Source organism: Schistocerca americana, chromosome 7 (genome assembly GCF_021461395.2).
Source record: "Schistocerca americana isolate TAMUIC-IGC-003095 chromosome 7, iqSchAmer2.1, whole genome shotgun sequence".
Classification (NCBI taxonomy): Eukaryota; Metazoa; Arthropoda; class Insecta; order Orthoptera; family Acrididae; genus Schistocerca; species Schistocerca americana.
In genome coordinates this window covers 314,845,692-314,870,004 of record NC_060125.1, presented here as the reverse complement: position 1 = coordinate 314,870,004, position 24,313 = coordinate 314,845,692, and the positions used below count along the sequence as shown (strand labels likewise).

The following is a 24,313-nucleotide window of genomic DNA, read 5'->3' as shown; positions in this document are numbered from 1 at the left end:
ATATGAAATGGCTAAAAGCTTCAAAGACAAAAAAAAAAAAAAAAAAAAAAAAAAAAAGACTCTGAGCACTGTGGGACTTAACATCTGAGGTCATCAGTCTCCTAGAACTTAGAACTACTTAAACCTAACCAACCTAAGGACAACACAGACATTCATGCCCGAGGCAGGATTCGAACCTGCTGAAGCGCCAGACTGAAGCGCCTAGAACCGCTTGGCCACACAGGCCGGCGCTTCAAAGACATTTGGTGTTCCAAAAGCTATGTTACGTCGAAGAGTTATGGAAAAAAACAAACGTATCACTGGAGCAGACAAAGGCTTGGGACGATTCATCCCTACATTTTCTAAGAGACTTGAAACATTGCTGGTCGATCACATAAAAGATTTAGAATCCCGAATGTTTGGTCTTACATGTAACGCTATACGAAAATTAGCTTTTCAGTTAGCAGAGCAAAATAGAATATCTCACAGATTCAGCAAAAAAGATGAAATGGCAGGCTGGGATTGGCTTAGGGGATTTCGAAAGAGAAATCCAGACATTGCTCTCAGAAAACGAGAGCCCACTTCAGCAGCTAGAGCCCAGTCTTTTAACAAACCGCAATTAGAAAAGTTTTTTAACATTCTTGAACAAACATCACAGAAAAATAATATTGAGCCCGCTAGGGAATGGAATGTTGACGAATCAACACTTTCAACAGTGCAGAAACCTCAAAAAGTGTTTGCAGCAACAGGTAAAAAACAAGTTGGGACAATCACCAGTGCAGAGAGAGGACAGCATGTTACTGTTGTATGCTGCATGAGTTCATCAGGAAACTTTATCTCGCCAACTCTACTTTTTCCAAGGAAAAGATGGAATCACGAGCTTTTAGATGGCGCACTTACAGGATCACTAGGGCTGCCTAGTGGGTCTGGCTGGATGACAGGAGATTCATTTCTCATTTGGCTTAAACGTTTTCAAAAGTATGCAAATGGAAGCAAAGTTAACAAAGTTTTATTACTATTAGATGGACATAGTACGCATAAAGGCTTAGAAGTAATCACTTGCGCGAGAGAAAACGGCGTAATTATGATTTCTTTTCCTCCTCATTGCACACACAAGCTGCAACCTCTAGAAGTATGTTTCTATGGTCCTCTGAAGACTTACTATGATCTGTCCGCCACAGTGTGGTTAAAAAATGATCCAGGAAGAGTCATAACTCAATTTCAGGTAGCTGAAATATTTTGTGAGGCGTATGGGAATGCTGCTACCATTAGTAATGCCTTTAGTGGTTTCATGAAAACCGGAATTTGGCCGTTCAGCCCACAAATATTTCCGGCGCACGAATTTTTGCCTTCTTTAGTAACAAACATTGATGAAAAGCGCGAAGAGATTGGCAATGGAGGAGTTACAGTGGAGAATATAGTTGAGCCAACACATTGAGAAGAACAACGTATCCAGAATGACTCGACTTCAAAAGCAGACGTTACACTTCCATATGGTTCTAATGAAAATAGTGTGAATAGTCCAGATACCCCTCTACCAGATCTAAGGGAAACATACTGTTCCAAGACCCAACATATCCGAGTTTCACCACAGGATATATTACCAGTCCCATCAGCTTCTGGATCTTATGTTCGAAGCAAAAGAAAACGGGATGTTTCCCAAATTTTACCAGTAGTCCATATCTATTAAATTTACAAGCAAAGTTTGCGGGAAAGCGAGCATGCCGGCCAGTGTGGCCGAGCGGTTCTAGGTGCTACAGTCTGGAACCGTGCGACCGCTACGGTTGCAGGTTCGAATCCTGCCTCGGGCATGGATGTGTGTGATGTCCTTAGGTTAGTTAGGTTTAAGTAGTTCTAAGTTCTAGGGGAGTGATGACCTCAGATGTTAAGTCCCATAGTGCTCAGAGCCATTTTTGAAAGCGAGCATTAGAAGAGAGAAAAGCGGGAAGATGTGCAAAAAGACAGCTGATATTCAGGGATGAAAGTGAAGACAAAGGAGATATTTTGGGCGGAGATGCTGACGAGGACGATGCTCCTTGTATTTACTGCAATGACCTATTTAGTCGTTCTAAGCCTAGGAAGACTTGGCTGCAGTGTGTAAAATGTGCCATGTGCAGGTCTTCCTAGGACAGCTAAGAGATTTGTATGTGACATATGCAAAGACTGAATACTTTATGACATGATATTTTTACTAGGGTAAAATGACCTACACATGTTTCTTTTTACCCCCAGTAACTAGGGTAAAATGAAACACTGAAGTAATTTTGCAATGCTGATTTTGTGCAATACATATTTTCTTTTTTTAAATATATTGTGTACAAAAACATGTGTTTGTTAGTTATATTCATGTTTGCAACTTTGTACAAACAAATATAAATAAATTTGGAGTACAGAGTCAGTTTTGCTTTGGGTGTCTTATTTTAGGCCAGGTTCCCCTATATGGTCCCAGTCGATCAGTGTATGAGGTCTCCCTGGTCTTGGTTTAGTTGTAGTTGCTCCTTTGTATCTTTGCTTCACAGTCTCATCACCAACAGTCAACTTGGTCATCTTTAGCAGGGTTGAAATGTCCCTGTTGATGTTGTTACTCGGGTAACATCAGATGACTAGTGCACATTCAAAGTCACTGAGAACTCTTTGCTGATATATTCTGCTGTTATTGCTTCTCTACTGTCAACACAATATTCCCTGATTACTTTCCTATTGGTTATCCATCATGAGCTGACTGCTATTTAATTAAAGATAATTGCACCAAACGCATTTTGCTTTTATTTATAAAGCATCTTCCGTGGTTACTGTGCAAATTGGATGTATAAGTTTGTACATTCTTTGTTATTTTAGTTTAAAAACTTTTTATTTATTTATTTTTTATAAAGCTGGTGTGCAAGTTACTTTCAATGTTACCTTAAATATTCTACTTAATCCTTCCTTGCTAGCAGCGGTTGACATTGAAAGACTTCGATTCACATATGCACTTGGAAGTCTTTTCCATTCTACAGTATTTCTTGTGCTGAATTGTTTACACTTAACTTTTGTAAACTGTTTCTTACTCTGCACAGTAACAGTGTTCATTTCTGTTTGTTTCTTTTCATTCACACTGTGATTGTTGCCAACCTGTGAAACTACTTTGTGTCTGTGTGTTTGAGAGAGAGAGAGAGAGAGAGAGAGAGAGAGAGAGAGAGTGTGTGTGTGTGTGTGTTTGTGTGTGTGTGTGTGTGTGTGTGTGTGTGTGTGTGTGTGTGCGAGAGAGAGAGAGAGAGAGAGAGAGAGAGAGAGAGAGAGAGAGAGAGAGAGAGACTTAGTGTAAATTAGTGAAATTATCTTGTAAGTTATGGTACGTTATGTAGAGATGTGGGAGGAGATGAGGGGGAGATTTTTTGTTTGTTGTTGGGGGACTGGATAGTGACCGTATGACAGAATCTGGAAGGAGATGGTGGTGGTAAATGGAGCTTGTGGCTGTATGTGCATATTTAACGTTCTATTAAGTGATCAGTCAGTTTAAGGAGTGTGTGGTTTGCCAGGTTGGTCTGATCAGTTGCGAGTTGTTTCTTTTCTTTTGTGGTTTTCTGAATGTGGTAGTTTTCTTGTAAGGTGAGGAGGTGCTTTTTGTTGTTATTTATCCTAATGGTTTCCACTTTCATGTCTCATTACCACCAGAGCCATAGACATGGAAATTGTTAGGACAAATAACAACAAAAACTACCACATTCAAAAAACCACAACAGAAAAGAAACAACTCATAAAACATAATATAAACTTGGCAATTCACAAACTCTTTAAACTGATTGATCCATCTTAATATAACATTAAATAGACACATATAACCACAGTCTCCATTTACCACTACCATCTCCTTCCAGATTCTGTCCTACAATCACCATCGAGCCTCACCCCCTCTCCCACCAAAAAAGAAAGTAGGTTAAAGGGGTGGGTTGGCAATACTTACAACTTGAATGAAAACAAACAAACAGACATAAACACTGTTACTGTGCAGTGAGAAATGGTATACTAAAGTGAAGTGTAAATAATGCAGCACAAGAAATACTGCAGAATGGGAACAACTGCCAAGCACATATGTAAATCAAAGTCTTTTGACATCAACCACTGCTAGCAATGAGGAAGGAAGTAGAACATGTAAGGAAGCACTATGAGTAACTTGCACACCAACTGAACAAACAAGACACTGTTTTTAACCTAAAACAACCAAAAATGTACAAATGTATGTATCCATTTTGCAGAATAACCACGGAAAATGTGTCTGGTGTAGTTCTCTTTAATTAAATTTCTGTCAGATCAAGACAGATAACCAGTAGTAAGTGATTTTAACAGCTGCTGCTGAAGATGGCGAAACAAACATATTTCCTGGTTCATTTTCTACTGGGGGAACCACTCTCGTGACATTTAGTGGTCCATTATGCATTATTTAGTCCTGAAAATCAGTGCTGATGTCCAGGACTAAATCTGAACCTCTCTACAATGTCTCATGGCATGAGGGCAATTGACACCTTTGAGGTGATCAGTCTTCTAGATGGAGACAAGCTATGCAGCCTCTTGGTGGTATGTAACAGGAGTAGTCTGTGTGCCAGCATAATTTTCCACTCTCTCACTTGCATATCTGGTGGCAAAAAACTTCATACCACCACCTCTCCTCCTCATGCCAACTAAATGTTGGTGATGAAACTTTCTTCCACCATCAGGATTCAAGAAAGATACCTTTTCAGTTGAGCACCACAGCACAAGCATATGTTAGTGACCACAGTTATGGAGGAGGCTGGCAGCTTAAAAGTTAATAACTTTTCATCTCAAGCATGAGATTTTTAAAATTCCTCAGTGAAATTGTGTATAAATAATTTAGTTTTGAAATATATCCACAGTTGTCTGAAGATTACATTTAAACTGTCTAATTTAACATATGTGACAAATCAAAAACATTCATAGAGCCTTGATGATATTATTGAATGTCACAGACATGTATGGCACAGCCTACATGAAAATGTATTGTATTAAATATAAACTACATCTGAAGGTAAACTAAGAAAATTATCTGACAAACTGATGACATGTTACATACTAACACATCATTCTGACAAGTAGTCTGAGTCACCAAATAAAATTCAGCGAAGGTATTCCTTTTAAATCTGTGCATACTTCAATATAGTCTGTGTATCTGCTGCTGATGTACTTACAACCACAAAAGGAAATCTGTTTTCACTGGTAATATTTAATTTGGCATGAAAATGGATGGAGATTGTTCATTGGTTCATAGACAGTATGGTACCATCAAAACAGAAAGTTATTGTTTTCATGTGAACAACATTTGTGTAAATAACGTATTAAGCTTCACATAGGGAGGAGATAGCAGCAGGAACAAAGTTAAACAATAAGAAATTTTAAGAATATACAGAGATACTTCAGAGGCTACAGAGGTATGATGCAAGCCAATTTTGCTGCTCAGAAATGCCATTTATTTTAATGTATCACGTCCACAGCATCATAACTCTTTTCTATTCTCACACAAGTAATTTAATCAAAAACTTCATAATCTACCTTTAAACACATATATAAACGTTACCTAGGAATGGAATTTGTTTACTCTTCAGATTCATTAACATATCCACAAAAGTTTACAAATGGCTCTAAATTTTAATATTCCTGATGAAACATTACATTCTATTTCTACCCCAGTGTTAGTACAGCTACAAGCTACAGACACATATTTTAAGAAATATGTTATAAAATCATTTTAATACCATTATTGTTGTAATGCATTTCATAATACATCCTAATAATTTTCAAGAATGTTGTAAAGCATAAACCTTTGAATAATCTATACACACATTCTGAATTTTTTACTTTCTTTTAATAATTTGCATATAAGACAGGATTACTATTGGTTTCTTGCTTTCAGATCCCTTACGTTATATTGCATTGTATTGACAGTACCTGCATGGTTCTGGTGTGGTTCATGGTGATCTGAAGCCGGAACATCTACTTTTTGAATCTGAAGATGAAAACTCTTGCCTCAAGATGACTGACCATGGCCTAAACCATCTGCTTCAAAAGAGGCATCCTGGGTTTCCAAGGAGCTATTCTGGTTAGTTCTACTGCAGAATATTGTTTTACACATACTTATTAAACACTTTGATTATATAATGGGGTAGTGTATTCGAAGCCCTAAGTACATAACTTATGTATCATGCAGGCTTTAGTATAAAACCTCTTGTTCTATATCTTATCTAAATGCAAAACTTTCTACTTCCAATTACTGCTCTCTCCTTGTCCTGCACGATCATTATGCAGCTTACAAACCACTAAACTCAGTGATGTAGCATCCAGTTTAAAATATTTTCTTATTTTGCCCTTCTCTTCAACTGAAAAAAAGATTAACTCAACATAAACTGTTGAATTAAAAGGATAAGATATCATTACATTATTCAATACATTTCTAGATAAAAGTTTGTTAACGTCTACATGTGACTTCAACTACAATCTGATAAAAAATTACAGTAATAAGTCAAGTACAAAACCATTAGTCATTAGAGAAATCGTATCTATGGAAAACAAAATAAACTAGAAAAAGTAAAGTGCTTATTATAGTTAAACACAAAAAAGTTCCTTTATTATCTAGGATAGTCATAAAAATTTATAAGTTTACTTGTATTGCAGTATTCAGATAACAAATAACATGGCTATTACTCTTGTTCCCCCCCTCCCATGAACCATGGACCTTGCAGTTGGTGGGGAGGTTTGCGTGCCTCAGGAATACAAATGGCCGTACCATAGGTGCAACCACAATGGAGGGGTATCTGCTGAGAGGCCAGACAAACGTGTGGTTCCTGAAGAGGGGCAGCAGCCTTTTCAGTAGTTGCAGGGGCAACAGTCTGGGTGATTGACTGATCTGGCCTTGTAACCCTGTGCTGGTACTGCGAACGGCTGAAAGCAAGCGGAAACTACAGCCATAATTTTTCCCGAGGGCATGCAGCTTTACTGTATGGTTAAATGATGATGGCATCCTCTTGGGTAAAATATTCCGGAGGTAAAATAGTCCCCCATTCGGATCTCTGGGAGGGGACAACTCAAGAGGACGTCATTATCAGGAGAAAGAAAACTGGCATTCTGCGGATCAGAGCATGGAATGTCAGATCCCTTAATCGGGCAGGTAGGTTAGAAATCTTAAAAAGGGAAAGGGATAGGTTAAAGTTAGATATAGTGGGAATTAGTGAAGTTCAGTGGCAGGAGGAACAAGACTTTTGGTCAGGTGAATACAGGGTTATAAATACAAAATCAAATAGGGGTAATGCAGGAGTAGGATTAATAATGAATAAAAAAACAGGAGTGCGGGTAAGCTACTGCAAACAGCATAGTGAATGCATTATTGTGGCCAAGATAGACACGAATCCCACACCTATTACAATAGTACATGTTTATATGCCAACTAGCTCTGCAGATGATGAAGAAACTGATGAAATGTATGATGAGATAAAAGAAATTATTCAGATAGTGAAGGGAGACGAAAATTTAATAGTCATGGGTGACTGGAATTCGAGAGTAGGAAAACGGAGAGAAGGAAACATAGCAGGTGAATATGGATTGGGGCTAAGAAATGAAAGAGGAAGCCGTCTGGTAGAATTTTGCGCAAAGCATAACTTAATCATAGCTAACACTTGGTTCAAGAATCATAAAAGAAGGTTGTACACGTGGAGGAATCCTGGAAATACTAGAAGGTATAAGATAGATTACATAACGGTAAGACAGACATTTAGGAACCAGGTATTAAATTGTAAGACATTTCCAGGGGCAGATGTGGACTGTGACCACGATCTATTGGTCATGAGCTGTAGATTAAAACTGAAAAAACTGCAAAAAGGTGGGAATTTAAGGAGATGGGATCTGGACAAACTGATTAAACCAGAGGTTGCACAGAATTTCAGGGAGAGCATACGGGAACATTTGTCACAAATGGGGGAAAGAAATACAGTAGAAAAAGAATGGGTAGCCCTGAGGGCTGAAGTAGTTAAGGCAGCAGAGGATCAAGTAGGTAAAAAGACGAGGGGTAGTAGAAATTGTTGGGTAACAGAAGAATTACTGAATTTAATTGATGAAAGGAGAAAATATAAAAATGCAGTAAATGCAGCAGGGAAAAAGGAATACAAACGTCTCAAAAATGAGATCGACAGGAAGTGCAAAATGGCTAAGCAGGGATAGCTAGAGGACAAATGTAAGGATGTAGAGGCTTATCTCACTAGGGGTAAGATAGATACTGCCTATAGAAAAATTAAAGAGACCTTTGGAGAAAAGAGAACCACTTGTATGAATATCAAGAGCTCAGATGGAAACCCGGTTCTAAGCAAAGAGGGGAAAGCAGAAAGGTGAAAGGAGTATATAGAGGGTCTTTACAAGGGCAATGTACTTGAGGACAATATTATGGAAATGGAAGAGAATGTAGATGAAGATGAAATAGGAGATACAATACTGCGTGAAGAGTTTGACAGAGCAGTGAAAGACCTGAGTCAAAACAAGGCCCTAGGAGTTGACAATGTTCCATTAGAACTACTGACAGCCTTGGGAGAGCCAGTCCTGACAAAACTCTACCATCTGGTGAGCAAGATGTATGAGACAGGCGAAATACCCTCAGACTTCAAGAAGAATATAATAATTCCAATCCCAAAGAAAGCAGGTGTTGACAGATGTGAAAATTACCGAACTATCAGTTTAATAAGCCACAGCTGCAAAATACTAACGAGAATTGTGTACGGATGAATGGAAAAACTAGTAGAAGCCAACCTTGGGGAAGATAAGTTTGGATTCCGTAGAAATACTGGAACACGTGAGGCAATACTGACCTTACGACTTATCTTAGAAGAGAGATTAAGGAAAGGCAAACCTATGTTTCTAGCATTTGTAGACTTAGAGAAAGATTTTGTCAATGTTGACTAGAATACTCTCTTTCAAATTCTGAAGGTGGCAGGGGTAAAATACAGGGAGCGAAAGGCTATTTACAATTTGTACAGAAACCAGATGGCAGTTATAAGAGTCGAGGGACATGAAAAGGAAGCAGCGGTTGGGAAGGGAGTGAGACAGGGTTGTAGCCTCTCCCCGATGTTATTCAATCTGTATATTGAGCAAGCAGTATAGGAAACAAAATAAAAATTCGGAGTAGGAATTAAAATCCATGGACAAGAAATAAAAACTTTGAGGTTCACCGATGACATTGTAATTCTGTCAGAGACAGCAAAGGATTTGGAAGAGCAGTTGAATGGAATGGACAGTGTCTTGAAAGGAGGATTAAGATGAACATCAACAAAAGCAAAACGAGGAGAATGGAATGGAGTCGAATTAAGTCGGGTGATGCTGAGGGAGTTAGATTAGGAAATGAGACACTTAAAGTAGTAAATGAGTTTTGCTATTTGGGGAGCAAAATAACTGATGATGGTCGAAGTAGAGAGAATATAAAATGTAGACTGGCAATGGCTAGAAAAGCGTTTCTGAAGAAAAGAAATTTGTTAACATCGAGTATAGGTTTAAGTGTCAGGAAGTCATTTCTGAAAGTATTTGTATGGAGTGTAGCCATGTATGGAAGTGAAACATGGACGATAAATAGTTTGGATAAGAAGAGAATTGAAGCTTTTGAAATGTGGTGCTACAGAAGAATGCTGAAGATTAGATGGGTGGATCACATAACTAGTGAGGAGGTATTGAAGAGAATTGGGGAGAAGTGGAGTTTGTGGCACAACTTGACAAGAAGAAGGGATCGGTTAGTAGGACATGTTCTGAGGCATCAAGGGATCACAAATTTAGCATTGGAGGGCAGTGTGGAGGGTAAAAATCATAGAGGGAGACCAAGAGATGAATACACTAAGCAGATCCAGAAGGACGTGTGTTGCAGTAAGTACTGGGAGATGAAGAAGCTTGCGCAGGATAGAGTAGCATGGAGTGCTGCATCAAACCAGTCTCAGGACTGAAGATCACAACAACAACAACAACATTACTCTTGTTGAGGTCATAGATTATAACCCATGGGAGGGACATGTCTAGAGACAAACTACACTGATCACATATAAACTTAAATTGTATACTTTGGAATCAAGAACAAATGATCAGAAATGAATATTTAGCATTTTATAAATAAAAACAACTTACATCTGGCAGTATCAACTTAAGCCTCTAGTACCTTTTCAGTCCCAATGCACGTATTACAATAGCTCATAAATTTTTTCTACTCTCTGTCAAAATATCCCTGTTGTTTATCGTATACTGAGAGACAGAGCTAGGACTCAACCACTCATTTACCTTCAGTTTCTATTTGGGTTTCACATACCACTGACTTTGTTGTAACCCAGTTGAAATAAATCCACAGGAGTGAGATCCATCCATGACATAGCCTCCATTTTCCAACCAGTTATGAGAATGTAATGTAATTGGATAGATAAAAAATCCACTCACCAAGTAGCAGCTGGAGAACTCACATGTAAAGTTATTTAAATTTGCAAGCTTTCAGAGACACTGGCTCCTTCTTCTGGTAGAAGGGCTGAAGGGGAAGGGACCCCTCTACCTTCCCTTCAACTTTTCTGCCAGAAGAAGAAGCCACAGGCTCCAAAAACTTACAAATTTTTATGCTTTCAACATGTGTTATGCTGCCACTTGGTGAGTGGATTTTTTTATCTACACAATTACATTTATTCTTAAAAACTAATTATATTTGGTGATGTACTTGAACCAATTATGAAGTTATCTGCCATTTATGATCTCACAGGCGATAATATTGAAATGACGTGCTGCAACATGAGATCAGATCTCACAAAAGTAAGAGGAATAGTCTCAACAGCTGCCACAGAAAATATTGAATGAACACTAGGTACTGTTTACTATAACATTAGGATCACAGCAAATAATGTCCTATTAGATGATCTTATAAAACTACAGCCCATGATTTGATAAAGATTCAGTGCTGATGAACTGAGATGAATGTAGGGAACAGATTTTCATTGCTCCAGACATAGCTTTTGTGGTAGTTTAGTTACAGTTGAAAGAAGCCTGTGAAAAATTTGTACTGTTGGAAGTTCACTCCTGGAGTACTGTGGTGGATAATGTATTGACAGAACTAAATTTAGTATTCAAAATCATTTGGCCTCATTGCCTGTATACGATGTTCATGACATGGGTGCAATTGCTGCTCCACCAGTACTTTGCTAGCTGTTTTCTTTGAAACATAAATTTCAAATGGAACAGCAACAAAGTTCAGGACACTGTGACTGCAGTGGAGCTGTGTACCTATTCATAAACACTGAAGAAGCAGTGCTTTGTTAGTTTGGTTTTGAGGAGGAGACAGTATGCAGTAGCTGTTAATGAAATATTCATGAAGAGAATTGAGAACCAAATCATAAACAAAGTATGGGCCAAATAGTCATAAACTTGAGAGTCCAAGAGCAAGTTCATAGTGTAAACAAGGGGGGGGGGGGGGGGCAACTCATACACAGTTATCTGAATGTTACTTCATGCACAAACACTGCTGTGAACATCTAAGTGCCACAGCTGCCTGTTACAATCTTTTGGCATGCCACAAGCGAGAACATCTGAAAGCCACACAGTTGAGACATGTAGAATCTCTACTATATCATCCAAGATCATGTCTCAGAAGTAGAGTATTAAAACTGTGTATTGTTTTCTCAAGCTAACACTACCAATTTTGATGTAACTGGTATTTGCTTGTCATGGAATATCTACTTCTAAATCTATACACTGCAAATCACTGTGAAGGCAGAGGGTACATCCCACTGCACCAGTTACTATGGCTTCCACCAGTTCCACTCATGTATGAAGTGTGGGAAGAATGATTGTTTGAATATCCTTGTTCATGCAGTAATTATTCTAATCTTATCCTCATGATCCTTATGTGAGTGATACTCAGGGGATTATAGTACATTCCTAGAATCATCATTTAAAGCCAGTTATTGAAACTTTGCTAACAGACTTTCTTGGTGATAGTTTACATCTATCTTCAAGTGTCTTCCAGTTCAGTTCCTTCAGTTTCTTTAGGACACTCTCCCATGGATCAAACAAACCTGTGACCATTCATAATGCCCTTCTCTGTATATGTTCAAGATCCCCTGTTAGTCCTATTTGGTATGGGTCCCATACTCTTGAGCAATATTCCAGAACCAGTTGCACCAGTGGTTTGTAAGCAATCTCTTTGTAGACTTATTGCAGTTCCCCAGTATTCTACCAATAAACCAAAATTTATTTTACCCATGACTGAGCCTACATGATCATTCCATTTCACATCCCTACATAATGTTACACCTAGGTATTGTATGATTCCAGTTGTGACTCATTGATATTATAGTAGAAGGATACTATGTTTTTTCCATTCTGTGAAGTGCACAGTTTTACATTTCTGGACTTTTAAATCAAGTTGCTAATCTTTGCACCACTTTGAAATCTTATCAAGATCTGATTTAATTTTATGCAGCTTCTTTCAGACAGTACTTCAACATAGATAACTGCATCAGCTGCAAACAGTCTGAGGCTGCTATTAACATTGTCTGCAAGGTCATTAATCTACAGCAACAACAGAAAGAGTCCCTAAATGGTTCCCTGGGGTATACCTGAAGTTACTTCTACATCTGATGATAGCTATTCAAGATAACATGCAGCATCCTCCCTACTAAGAAGCCCTCAGTCCAGTTACAAATTTCACTTGATACGCCCTATGACCATACATTTTACAATAAGCATAGTTTGGTACTGAGTCAAATGAATTTTGGAAATCAAGAGATACTGGATCTACCTGACTGCCTTGATCCAATGCTTTCAGTATATCATGTGAGAAAAGTGCAAGTTGGGTTTCACATGATAGATGTTTTCAGAATCCATGCCGACTGGCAATGAAGAGGTCATTCTGTCCAAGATATCTCATTATGTTTGAGCTCAGAATATGTACTAAAATTCTACAACAAATTGATGTCAAGGATATTGGACAGTAGTTTTGTGGAACACTTCAATTACCTTTCTTGTAGGTGGGAGTGACCTGTGCTTTTTTCCAAGAATTGGGCATGGAGACTTGTTTAAGGGATCTAGACAGATTACAATTAGAAGAGGGGCTATCTCAGTGGAAAATTCAGTATAAATAAAAGGCACTGGAGCTTTGTTCAGTTTTAATGATTTCAGCTGTTTCTCAACACAACTGACACTAATACTTATTTCCTTCATCTTTTCAGTGGTATGAGGATTAAATTGGGGCAATTCTCCTGGGTTTTCCTTTGCAAATGAACATTTGAAAATGGAGTTAAGCATTTCAGGTTTTGCTTTGCTATGCTCAGTTTTAGTTCCTGTCTCATTTTCTAGGGACTGGTGCCACTGACAGCCTTTACATATCACTAGAACTTATTGAGGTTTTGCAAAAGATCATTTGACAATATTATGCTATGGTAGTCCATGAAGGCTTCATGCATTGCTCTTTTGAAAGCCAAATGTGTTCCATTCAGCATCCCTCTATCTATAGCCCCGTGTTTTGTTTTACACCTATTATGCAGTAGTCTCTGTTTCTTTAGAAGTTTCTTTGCAGTAACGGTATACCATGGTGTGTTTCCCATTATGAACTATTCTACTGGGGACATTTCTGTCCAGTGCATGATCTAGTACTGTTTTAAACTTGCCGCATTGTACCTCTACATGCACCTGCCCTTTGCTGAAAGTTTCAAGATTCGCATTGAGATACGATGGTACTGATTTTTTAACTATTTAATGAACATTTATGTCTTTATGCTTGTTTTAGTTGTCCTTTGTACTTTGGTAATCATTGTTGCCACAACCACATCATGGTCACTGATACCAGTTTTGATGTGGACATCCTCAAAAATGTCAGGTCTATTTGTTGCCATTAAATCCAATATATTTGCATCATGAGTGGAGTTCCAAACTATCTGTCCTATGTAGTTTTCAGATAAGGCATTTAGTAACATTCCACAGTATGTCTTATCAGGTCAATCACTAAGGAAATTGTAATTTTCCCAGTTAACTGTTGGATGATTAAAATCTCCACTGATGATTGCAGAACTTACGTACAAGTGAACTGAGGTTTTCTCTATAGTTTTGGTTGCATCAGGAGATGAGTTTGGTAGGCAATAAAAGGCTCGAACTATCATTTTATGTCCATGCTTGATATTGAGTCTTCTCCACACATTATCATATGCTGCTTCAATTTCTATCTTGGTGGATTTGAGTTTCTTGTCTACTGTGATGAATATACCAATTCCATTTCTATCATTTTAATATATACTTAAATGTTCCCCAAAAACCTCACTACTATCAATGTCAGATTTCAACCAGCTTTCTGTACCTAATATTATGTGAGCTTCACTGCTTTTCATGAGCAAACTCTTGCTCTTTGTTGCAAATGCTGTGGGAGTTAACTGTTAGGATTTTAGTACTCAGAACTGTGGGAGGCATTTCTGTTAGTCTTACTCTGGTACTTCTGGGCTTCCAATTCCAATTGTTATCTGGATTGGATGGAGTGTCACCTAATCTAAAAAAACTTTATGTGCACCCCTCCCATAGTCAGCTACCTAAGTAGCAGCCTCTGATGTGTAGTGCACACCTGGCACATTTAAAGGGACCATACAGAGCTCTATCCTATTGTGGAAGTCCAGCAAGTTGCAGCTTGTCTTATCACAGAATGTTCACAGCCTCAGGTTAAGTCTGTCCACTTCATTCAGAACCAAAGGGCAACAATGAGTTCCCAGGATAATGCTTAAAATTGTGAGCTTCATTGAAACTCCATGCAAAAGGCTGGTCTACATCTGCATCGATACTTTGCAAGCCACTGTTTGGTGCAAGGTGGAGGGTACCCTGTACCACTACTAGTCTTTTCCATTCTTGTTCCACTTGGAAATAGAGCAAGCGAAAAATGACTATCTATATGCCTCCATATGGGCTCCAATTTCTCGTATCTTTTCTTCATGGTCCTTATGTGCAAGCTATGTTGCCAACAGTAGAAGCATTCAGCAGTCAGCTTTGAATGCCGGTTCTCTAAATTTACTCAGTAATGTTTCTTGAAAAGAACATCACCTTCTCTCCAGGGATTCCCTTTTGAGTTCCAAAAGGTTCTCCATAACACTCATGTGTTATTCGAATGTACTGGTAACAAATCTTTTCAACCATCTCTGCCAGTCACTGAAATGACTCAAGTATGACTTTGGAGCCCATATTACAGGCATCATATGTTCAAACATACACCATAGTCTTCAGTTGGTTGCACCCTGTTCCCTCAATGGCTGCTGGAATAGCCTCTTCAACATGTTGAATGAGGCTCCAGGCATACACACTGAGTGCACCTAGTGTCCTTTCCAGTCCCTTGCTTCCATTTCCCAAAGGGGTACCACCATTTGCCATGTGTTTGAAATGCTGAAGATTAATAGACCCCTACACTTTTGTGTTTGCCTCCTCTTCACACTAGAAAAAAAAACAGGTTCCCTCAAAACAGGTGAAAGACAGCAACTCAAATTTGTTGATTAGAAGGACTGATACAACATCCTGAGTCCTTCGTGCTCCCAATCTACCATTGACATGCCACTCACAGTCAAGTGGACTATTAATTGCAGAGCCTGTACTTTCTGCAGAGGAGACAGGATCCGCAGGAGAGGACAGAACTTGGGGTACCTCTGATATCAGTGTCACAGGTATATGACTCTTGAATGCTCTTCCAATGCCTGATTCACAGCAGCTGCCAGTTGTCAGGGCAATTTCCAGCTTTTTATGAACATCAAGCAACTCATCCCATGTTCAAGCACAGCAGTCACAGTGGGGCTGCATTTTGGCTGGAGCAATGTATTACAAGGCAGTGAACAAATAACTTTAAATTAAGCCTGTTCATTATCTTCTTAATTGTTGAGCTAAAAGTTGCTAATTCCCTATAAGAATTGGAGCAGTTACATGAAACGAGATTTCTTCAGTAGCTTATAAACACAAGCTTTGCATATATTGCTCATTCAGGTCTTAATACTCCCTAGAATATTCACTGTCCTCCATTACTGCTTTATATCGAAATACTAAGCTTAGGATCCTCTACCATCCATATCATTTTATGCTAAAGCTTTTGGACACCTTGTATATGTACAAATTATGTGCTGTTATTATGTTAAGAGAGACAAAGTGGCATCAGCTAGACTTTTTGGGTGCTAATCCTAATACTATATGCATTTACTTTCATTTACATCATCTCAGAATCATCTTGCTTTCAGACAGACATCCTTTCACTGTTTATTTACTATGTTTATCACTATTGTGATTTTAGTCATTTAGTAGACAACAACTCTATATTCATATTACATTTTAGAATGCCTTCAGTTGTAATTCCAGTAATCTTTTCATTTTCAACACTAACTGTGTATGAACAATTACAGTTCAGTCACTGTAATAGAAAATCCTGATTATGATACAAAACATGAAAATTAACCATTCACAGAGTAGAGAAAGAAATGAGCTGTGTACAGACTCATGACAAGACCATTAGATCTCAACTTTCAACCTTGCAGTTTTCTGCAGAGCATGGACACACACACACACACACACACACACACACACACACACATACAGAGAGAGAGAGAGAGAGAAATTTATGACTAATAGTGCAGTTACTATAGACTTTCACTCAATACTCTAAGGCAGTATAATTTTAAGACCGACATCGAGGGTTTCTTAAGTGCCGTTTAATGGTTTATATATGTACAGAGTATATATACAAAATAATAAAAATCTTGTATTTTTCAGCTCCAGAAGTGCTGCTGAATAAAGGATTTGGACCACCTTCTGACATCTGGAGCCTTGGTGTGATTATGTACATCATGTAGGTCATTTGCCTTTATATGCTTCAAGAACTAATTTACTGAGTATTTTGTTGCACTTTTATTTGTCAATTCTGTTAGCATCTGTGTCTTTTTGGAATATGAATTTAGCTGCACTGTATGCTTTGTGTGATTTCCAGATCAACAAAGTCTATAATCAAGGCAAAGTTTAGTTGTTCAGCACTTTGCCTTGTAGTTCCCATGGTGAGAATATTCCCCTTTTCATTTGGCAAATAAGGTGCTTGAATTTATTTTGATAGTTGTAGGATGTTTAAAGACCAATCCCACAAAATTTTCTGCTTCTTGTTATGGCAGTGTGTTTTGCTTCAGACAGTAAGACATTATTTGCACCTGCCTCAAGTTGTTGTCAGAAGTTTTCCATTCACTGGCTGATTTTAAGTTTTGAAAGCTGACCTACTGTATTAATAATGCTTCAGGAGACTCCCTTCAGCTGTCACTTTATGGACAGTCTCTTTCTTCACACCTTCTCCAGTTGCTGTGGGACAGAACTTTTCAATTGTCTCCAGAGACCACACTTTAAAAATATTTTGAAAGAGTGTACCAGGCAAAAGTCCTAAAGAAAGAACTTGAGGTATATGAGGGAAACAGATATCCAAATACACTGCATGAGCTGTACAATACTAATCACATTGAAATCAATGACTGGATGGATAGAACACTCCGGGATGGGCTCACTCAACCATATCTGCCTCACTAGAGTGAAGAGTAGATCATGGTGATGATGATGAGGAGGAGGATGACAATTTATGATGATTCGTTCCTTCTATATCTATTCTTACAAACAACTGTGAAGTACATGGAAAAGGGTGCCTCCCATTAGACCACTTATTAAAGCTTTTTTCCATGCCATTCAATTACAGAGCACAGGAAGAACAACTGCTTAAAAGCATCTGTGTGCACTTTAATTAGTCTAACATTGTGTTTATGATCCCTACAGGACTGATACATAGGAGTCTGGTCCCAAAAGTTATCAAAGTGTTGCCTTAACTAACTGTGTAGTAAAGATCCTGTAGCACATGGTAAACTGCACCTTGTTTACGCCCTTGAGACCATGGAACTTTTTTGGCATTCTCAGTTTAATGACAGGAGGTATTGATCCATTGTTGACAACTTGACATTGCTGCAGATGGCTATATCACAGTCTTTCCTGTGGAGACTGCACCTAGTGGGCATATTTTTTGATATAGACAAGTTTTATGAAATACTTGGATGCACAAATATTCTCATACAGCTCCATCAATGGGGCTTCTTTGCAAGATTGCCTGTACTCATACAGTTTTTCCTATCACAGTGGTTTTTTAGATGCCAAATTGTCGAAGCTCTGTCTGACAGATTTTATCAGGAGAATAGCGTGCCTCAACACAGTAGTTTAAGTGCACCTCTGTTCTCAGTTACTATTAATGGTATAACCTATATGGTATGGAACTCAGTGGGGTGTTCTTTATTTGTGGATGACTTTGCATTCTTTCTTTCCTCTATCAACCCAGTAACAGCAACTCACCAATTGCAACTTGAAGGTTGTAAGAATAGGTGACTTGGCTCATACTGATTTCATATTTTCTACAGTTTAGTGTGTTTGTGTGGATTTTAACCATTCTTGTTGTCATTTCAATGTATCAGGCCTGCAAATGAAGGACACTAATTTAATTTTTTTTTAATCTGAGGTTTCTGGGCCTCATATTTCATTCAAAATTGTCGTCTTTAGTCGCAGGTCCTGGGGAGTAAACATGGCACATCTGCTCCAGTTTGTAAAGGTTTTGTATGGCACTGGATGCACTTATGGAGGTATGCTTTATGGATCAGCAAGACCTAGTTACCTCAAGATTGTTGATGCTATCCTCCATGAGAATATTAGTCTGGCCACAGGTGCTTATAAGACCAGCCCTATATGCAGCCTCCATGATGAGGCTGAGGAGTTACCACTTGCCATCCAGTGACAGCTCCTTATGGTGAACAAGTCTTAAGATTTCTCTGCTGTTCCAGATTCACCAGCTCATCAAACTGTTTCTCAGCAGTCCATGAAAGCAGTTTTCACAACTACTTCAAGAACAACATAGCCTTTTTGAATCTGTACAATGCATAGCATTGCAACACTTAATGTGGGTCAAATAAGAACCCTGACCCAGGAATGGAGCCGATTGTCACCTTGGTGACTAAAGATGCCAGAATAGTTTTAAACTTAGTAAGATACAGGACAGTTGGTACTCTTGCATGTGTTTTTAATTCAAAGCTTAATAAAAGTTTATGTAAACACAACAACTATGTAGCTGTAGTGACAAATTGGTCAGTAGGGGAGACTCATGTGGCTATTTAGTCGTTTTCCTTGAATACATCATAAAGATTCATTTTCCAAATGAATTTACTATATACAAAGAGTATTCAGTAAGTAATGCACCACTTTTTTCTGAAAGCAGGTTGGTTTATTCAGGGTTCCAATACACAATATTATTTCCCATTCTTTTGGCTACAAAACCCTATTTTTCTACATAATTTCTGTTCAGTGCTCTGGCCTTTGCCACCTGACTGGGATAGCCTGTGGTGCATGGTATCACTCCGCTGGGCAGGGTTTGAGCCAATGTCTTGCTGCATCAATAAACTCCTCATTGTCAACAAACTGCTTCATATGGAGGGCATCCTTCACTGGGCCAAACATGTGGAAGTCAAAAGGTGCAAGATCTGGGCTGTAGGGCGGATGAGGAAAAACAGTCTAATGAAGTTTTGTGAGCTATTCGTGGGTGTGAATACTTGTTTCAGGCCTTGTACTGTCACAGAGATGGAGAAGTTCATTTGCCTTTTTTGCATACGACATGAACGTATCCTCATGCTCCAAAAATGCAGGAGTCACCACTGTTTGCAGCTGGCAGGCACATGGGAGATCAGACAGGTTTGTGTGAACTTGTTGCTGTGATGACAGATGCCTTGGCCAATGACTCACCATGCTTTTGTTCACGGCAAGGGCTCTGTAGAGATTCTACAAGTGCCTACAAATATCTGTGATCCTCTAATTTTCTGCCAAAAGAAATTCAATGACAGCTCTTTGCTTGAAATGCACCTCTACCAGAGACACCGTTTTGAAGGCTGGGGATAGTGCTCCCACCTATCACAACTTCATGAAACTACAGAGGCTGAAGCAGGAAAACTCCACAAAGTCACACATCAAATTATACATATTTTCAACTGAAATTAGCTGAAAAAAAAGTGCTGCATTACTTACTTAATAAATCTCACATGTTGCAGAGTTTTATGTGATCTTGCGGACACTGAAGGTGAGACTGTAGCTAAATACTGATTCTGATCATATCTAGGAGGCAGTGTACAAAGACTAAAGATAATACAAACCTCAAAAAGGGCTAAACATACAACAGACAACATTTATTTATACAGGAATTCCACAGAATAACATATTAGGATAATATTGTTCCTCCTATACATGAATGACTTTTCCAGTGGTGTTAGTCAAGGTAAAAATTCAGTGTGCTGATGATAAAAATATCAGTCACTAAAAAACAGGATAACTCCTTGAAAAGAAATCAAATGAATTCTTGGAGGAAGTTTATAGTTGGTCAGTATGCTGCAAAGTGAGACAGTATAAAGAAAACAGATGCCATGAAGTTAAGATTCTAGAGGGAAAATGACTGTTAAATTAAATGCAAATGATACCTCTATACACTGTGTAAGAGACACATAATTTCTAGGAATGAATACTGATTCTTTGCTGAAGTAATGTGAGCACACCAAGATACTTGCAAACAATATGTCAACAACATGTTACACCCATAGAGTCCTATCTTCTGTGTGGCACAGCCAGTGTCTTATAGTTAAAACTGTTCATGTATACACTCATTTGTTAGCTATGGAATTGTTTTCTGTGTTACAACTTCTACTGATGAATAAAACTGCAAAATAAATCAACCAAGATGATTAAAGATATTACTAAAAGAAAACGTTACTCACAAAGCCATGGAATGTACAATACTAATATTCATCCACTCTCTGAGTTCAATATCTCACTTATAGATAAATGCTGGATCAATTTTGAGGCTTGTAAACTGTGAAATTCCAGAACATAAACAGGAAAATCAAACTTCATCACTATGGTCCTGAGGTAAGCCGATATGATGTGTAGTGTTACATTGTGAAACAATGTGCGTATTTTGTTCACAGTGATTAAGAGTGAGAAATGAATGAAAAATTTAGTACTAGTCTTTCACATTATTAAATAATTTCTTTATAAAACGGCTCTGAGCACTATGCGACTTAACTTCTGAGGTCATCAGTCACCTAGAACTTAGAACTAATTAAACCTAACTAACCTAAGGACATCACACACATCCATGCCCGAGGCAGGATTCGAACCTGCGACTGTAGCGGTCACGCGGTTCCAGACTGAAGCGCCTTTAACCGCATGGCCACACCGGCCGGCAATTTCTTTATAAAACAGTATTGTACACTGCAGATAAACCGAATGAGATAGCACTGTTTTAAACATGCTAGCTGTATATTCAAGAGTGTGGATGTTCCAGTCTTCACCCACCCAACCTGATTAAGGTTTTCCATGAATGCTATTTTAGTTGTTCTTAAATTTTAATACCATGACATTTTCAGTCTCCTTGTAAATGTAATCCATGGATGAATAGAGTTACTACCAAACAATGAAAAGCCCAGGTGGAATAATGACAATGTTATGAAAATGACATATTGATACTCACCACACAAATGAGGCACTGAGTCACAGACAGGCACAATGAATGACTGCTAAGCATTTAAGCTTTCAGCCAAAAGACCTTCTTCAGAAATATCCCTGAAGAATTCATTTTGGCCGAAAGCTTGAATATATAGCTGTCTTTTCATTTTGCCTGTTTGCAACTCAACATCTCCTGTATGTGGTGAGTAGCAATCTACCCTTCTCATGCTACTGTTGTTTGAACTGCAAGTACTACTGCTATTACTACTACTACTGCTGTAACATTACGAGTCAAGACAGCTGTAATGGAACTTGAATAGTGTAAAGTTGTCGTTAAAAATGCACGCCGCGCGATTTGTTATGATTTGGTCGGTCATAATAGTAGTAACATGCTTTTGAATACAATTAAAATATAACGGCGATACCTGTTTAGCGTTATTGGAAATAATATGTAATAAATTAATGATTAAGGTAGCCGATCCTATAAGAAGAGGTAAAATTGGGCATATTAAGGTGCTTTGCTTTATATCGACTAAGCCAATGATACGGCGTCTTTTTTTTCCGTTTACTCTTAGAAAAAAAAAAAAGAAAACCCGTAACGAAGTGCTAGTTGTGCGTTGTGAAAAATATAGGGGCGAATTTTAAATAGTTACAGTGTATAATCAGACTAACAAATGGACATTCAGTTACGCGAAATAGCGGACAGTGTAGTGTGGTCATTAAATTGAGTACACCTACAGGGCGGTCAATTCCAGGATAAGTCTATTCGCGTCTCACGAGGCACGCAGTATTGAGACCGCTTTTTTTTATTATATCACGGAGAGCGGGCTTCAATTTATAAAAAGGAGAAAAGCTGTATCATTATCATTGACTGTTGGTGTTATGCAACCAAAACTGTTCATCAAAGGGTTTCGGTGAATGAGTGGTGAATGCAAAATGAAACTGTGAACGAAGTTATGTTAAATAAAGCAGAAGAGACAAGACAGTTTGGTCGTATCTGTTATTATTCCATAAACCGTAACATGTACTCTCGTTGTACGAAGCCTTTATAGACGATCGTATGACAATTTGCTTTGAAGGGATCTCGTTACGAGTTAAGTTTTGGGGACCTGGTCAACAGGGGATAGTTCGTAGATCTTAACTACTGCAGCTATTCTGGAATCAGGTGCTACCGTGACCATTGTGTGTTGTCTATGGCTTAAGGTCATCATATCTCATCCTCTGAGATCGACGCGCCTTTCCTCTTGGTATAACGGTGTCTCACGGTAACCACGACAACGCCGACGGCGAAGGAAGATACGGTAGATTGCTACTACTACTATTACTACAGATGTGGCTGTCAATGCCATCAGTTAGGTCATTGTACTGTCTCCCTACAAGCTATACACATGTAAAAATCCTGAATGCTTGGTGCTTCACAGTTTTCAGGTATTTATTAAGGGACATCATCTATACACCATGAGTTGCACTATAAATGTTTATTTGGTAAAACCAATTTTCAGGTTTATAACTGATCATCAGTAGATACTATGTATCTCTAAAGCAGTGACATGCATATCCCTTAACATGATAGGATCCAAAATCTGTCCTATTATGTAGTACACAGGCTGATATCAGTAAAATACAAGACAGCTTGTATACTATGTGACAGGATGGATTTCAGATTCCATCACATTAAGTGGCATGTGTGTTGCTGCTGTAGAGGTACATAATATGCCCCTGATGATGGGTTACAAACCCCAAAACTAGTTTTGGCTCTATTGAGGTAAAGAGTCATGCATCAGTAGGAAAAAGAGTGGCTAAAGGGGACAAACAATAAGTTGTGGTTAGGAAAACCAACTACTAGTCAGTAATGGGGTGCCGCCTTCTGGTCCCTGAGATGACATGAAGTCCTTCTCATTCATCTTCAGACAGGATACTGTCTGATGACACATGGCTTCCTGCTATGGTGAGAGGGCCTTCTGCTGTATGGTTGCTGTGTTGTACAGATTACAGTATTCCACATTTTAACGGAACATATTTTATATTCAGACATGAGGGCAAAGATTAGCATATGACCTGATCTGTTTTATGTTTTAGTTAACAATGAGAAAAATGTGATACAACTTTTAAGATTTTGTGATATGTCTGACTTGCTCCCTAAACTGTTAGAAAGTAAGTTTTAATGCATTACCATTGTCACTAGTTCATCCCATTTTTTAAATTTTTTTGGTAAGTTATCAGCCAGACACATTCCTGATATTTTTTGAACCTTTATCCTATGTTTTAGTTGGGATTTTAATTGCACATTTTAATATTGACAACACTGCACAGTTTACTCTTTTCATGCCTGGGTATGCCTTGTTAGGTGTGAGTGAAAATGGGAGAGAGTTTTGTAATTTTAAGTATTGACTTTCTTCCTACTTTTATTATCTTAATTTTAGCATGAATAAGCACAAATAATTAATAGCAATTTAATAATAGTAAATTATTAATACATTTGTCACTGAAAATGAAATGAAATTTGTCACTATTATGTTATAACTGTGCTTCACAATGAACTAAGGTGTAAACTGGCTAGTAGCACTGAATAAAGTATTGTATGCATTTCAACTGAGCAGCCAGTGTGGAAATTGTTTTGTTTTTCTTTGAATTTATTGAGTGTAATGTCTGAGAAGAAGTGTTATTAGGCCACTGTGTGCTGCAATCAGAGCTTCTAATCATGGAATGAAAGAGATTCAGAAATCTTCGTAATGAATGTCCCTTCAGGTGAAAGCATCAACAGAGGCTGTTGAAGGATACTGATGCACAA

General features: G+C 38.3%; 1 protein-coding gene across 1 annotated transcript in view; it reads left to right on the top strand.

Annotated features, from left to right (window-relative positions):
- Positions 1–24,313, top strand: part of LOC124622290 (calcium/calmodulin-dependent protein kinase type IV-like) — a 601,039-nt gene that overhangs the window by 540,241 nt on the left and 36,485 nt on the right. Inside the window, exons 6-7 of the mRNA XM_047147960.1 lie at positions 5,917–6,070; positions 16,744–16,819. Coding sequence (XP_047003916.1) covers positions 5,917–6,070; positions 16,744–16,819 — 230 coding nt within the window. The remainder of the gene's footprint in view (positions 1–5,916; positions 6,071–16,743; positions 16,820–24,313) is intronic.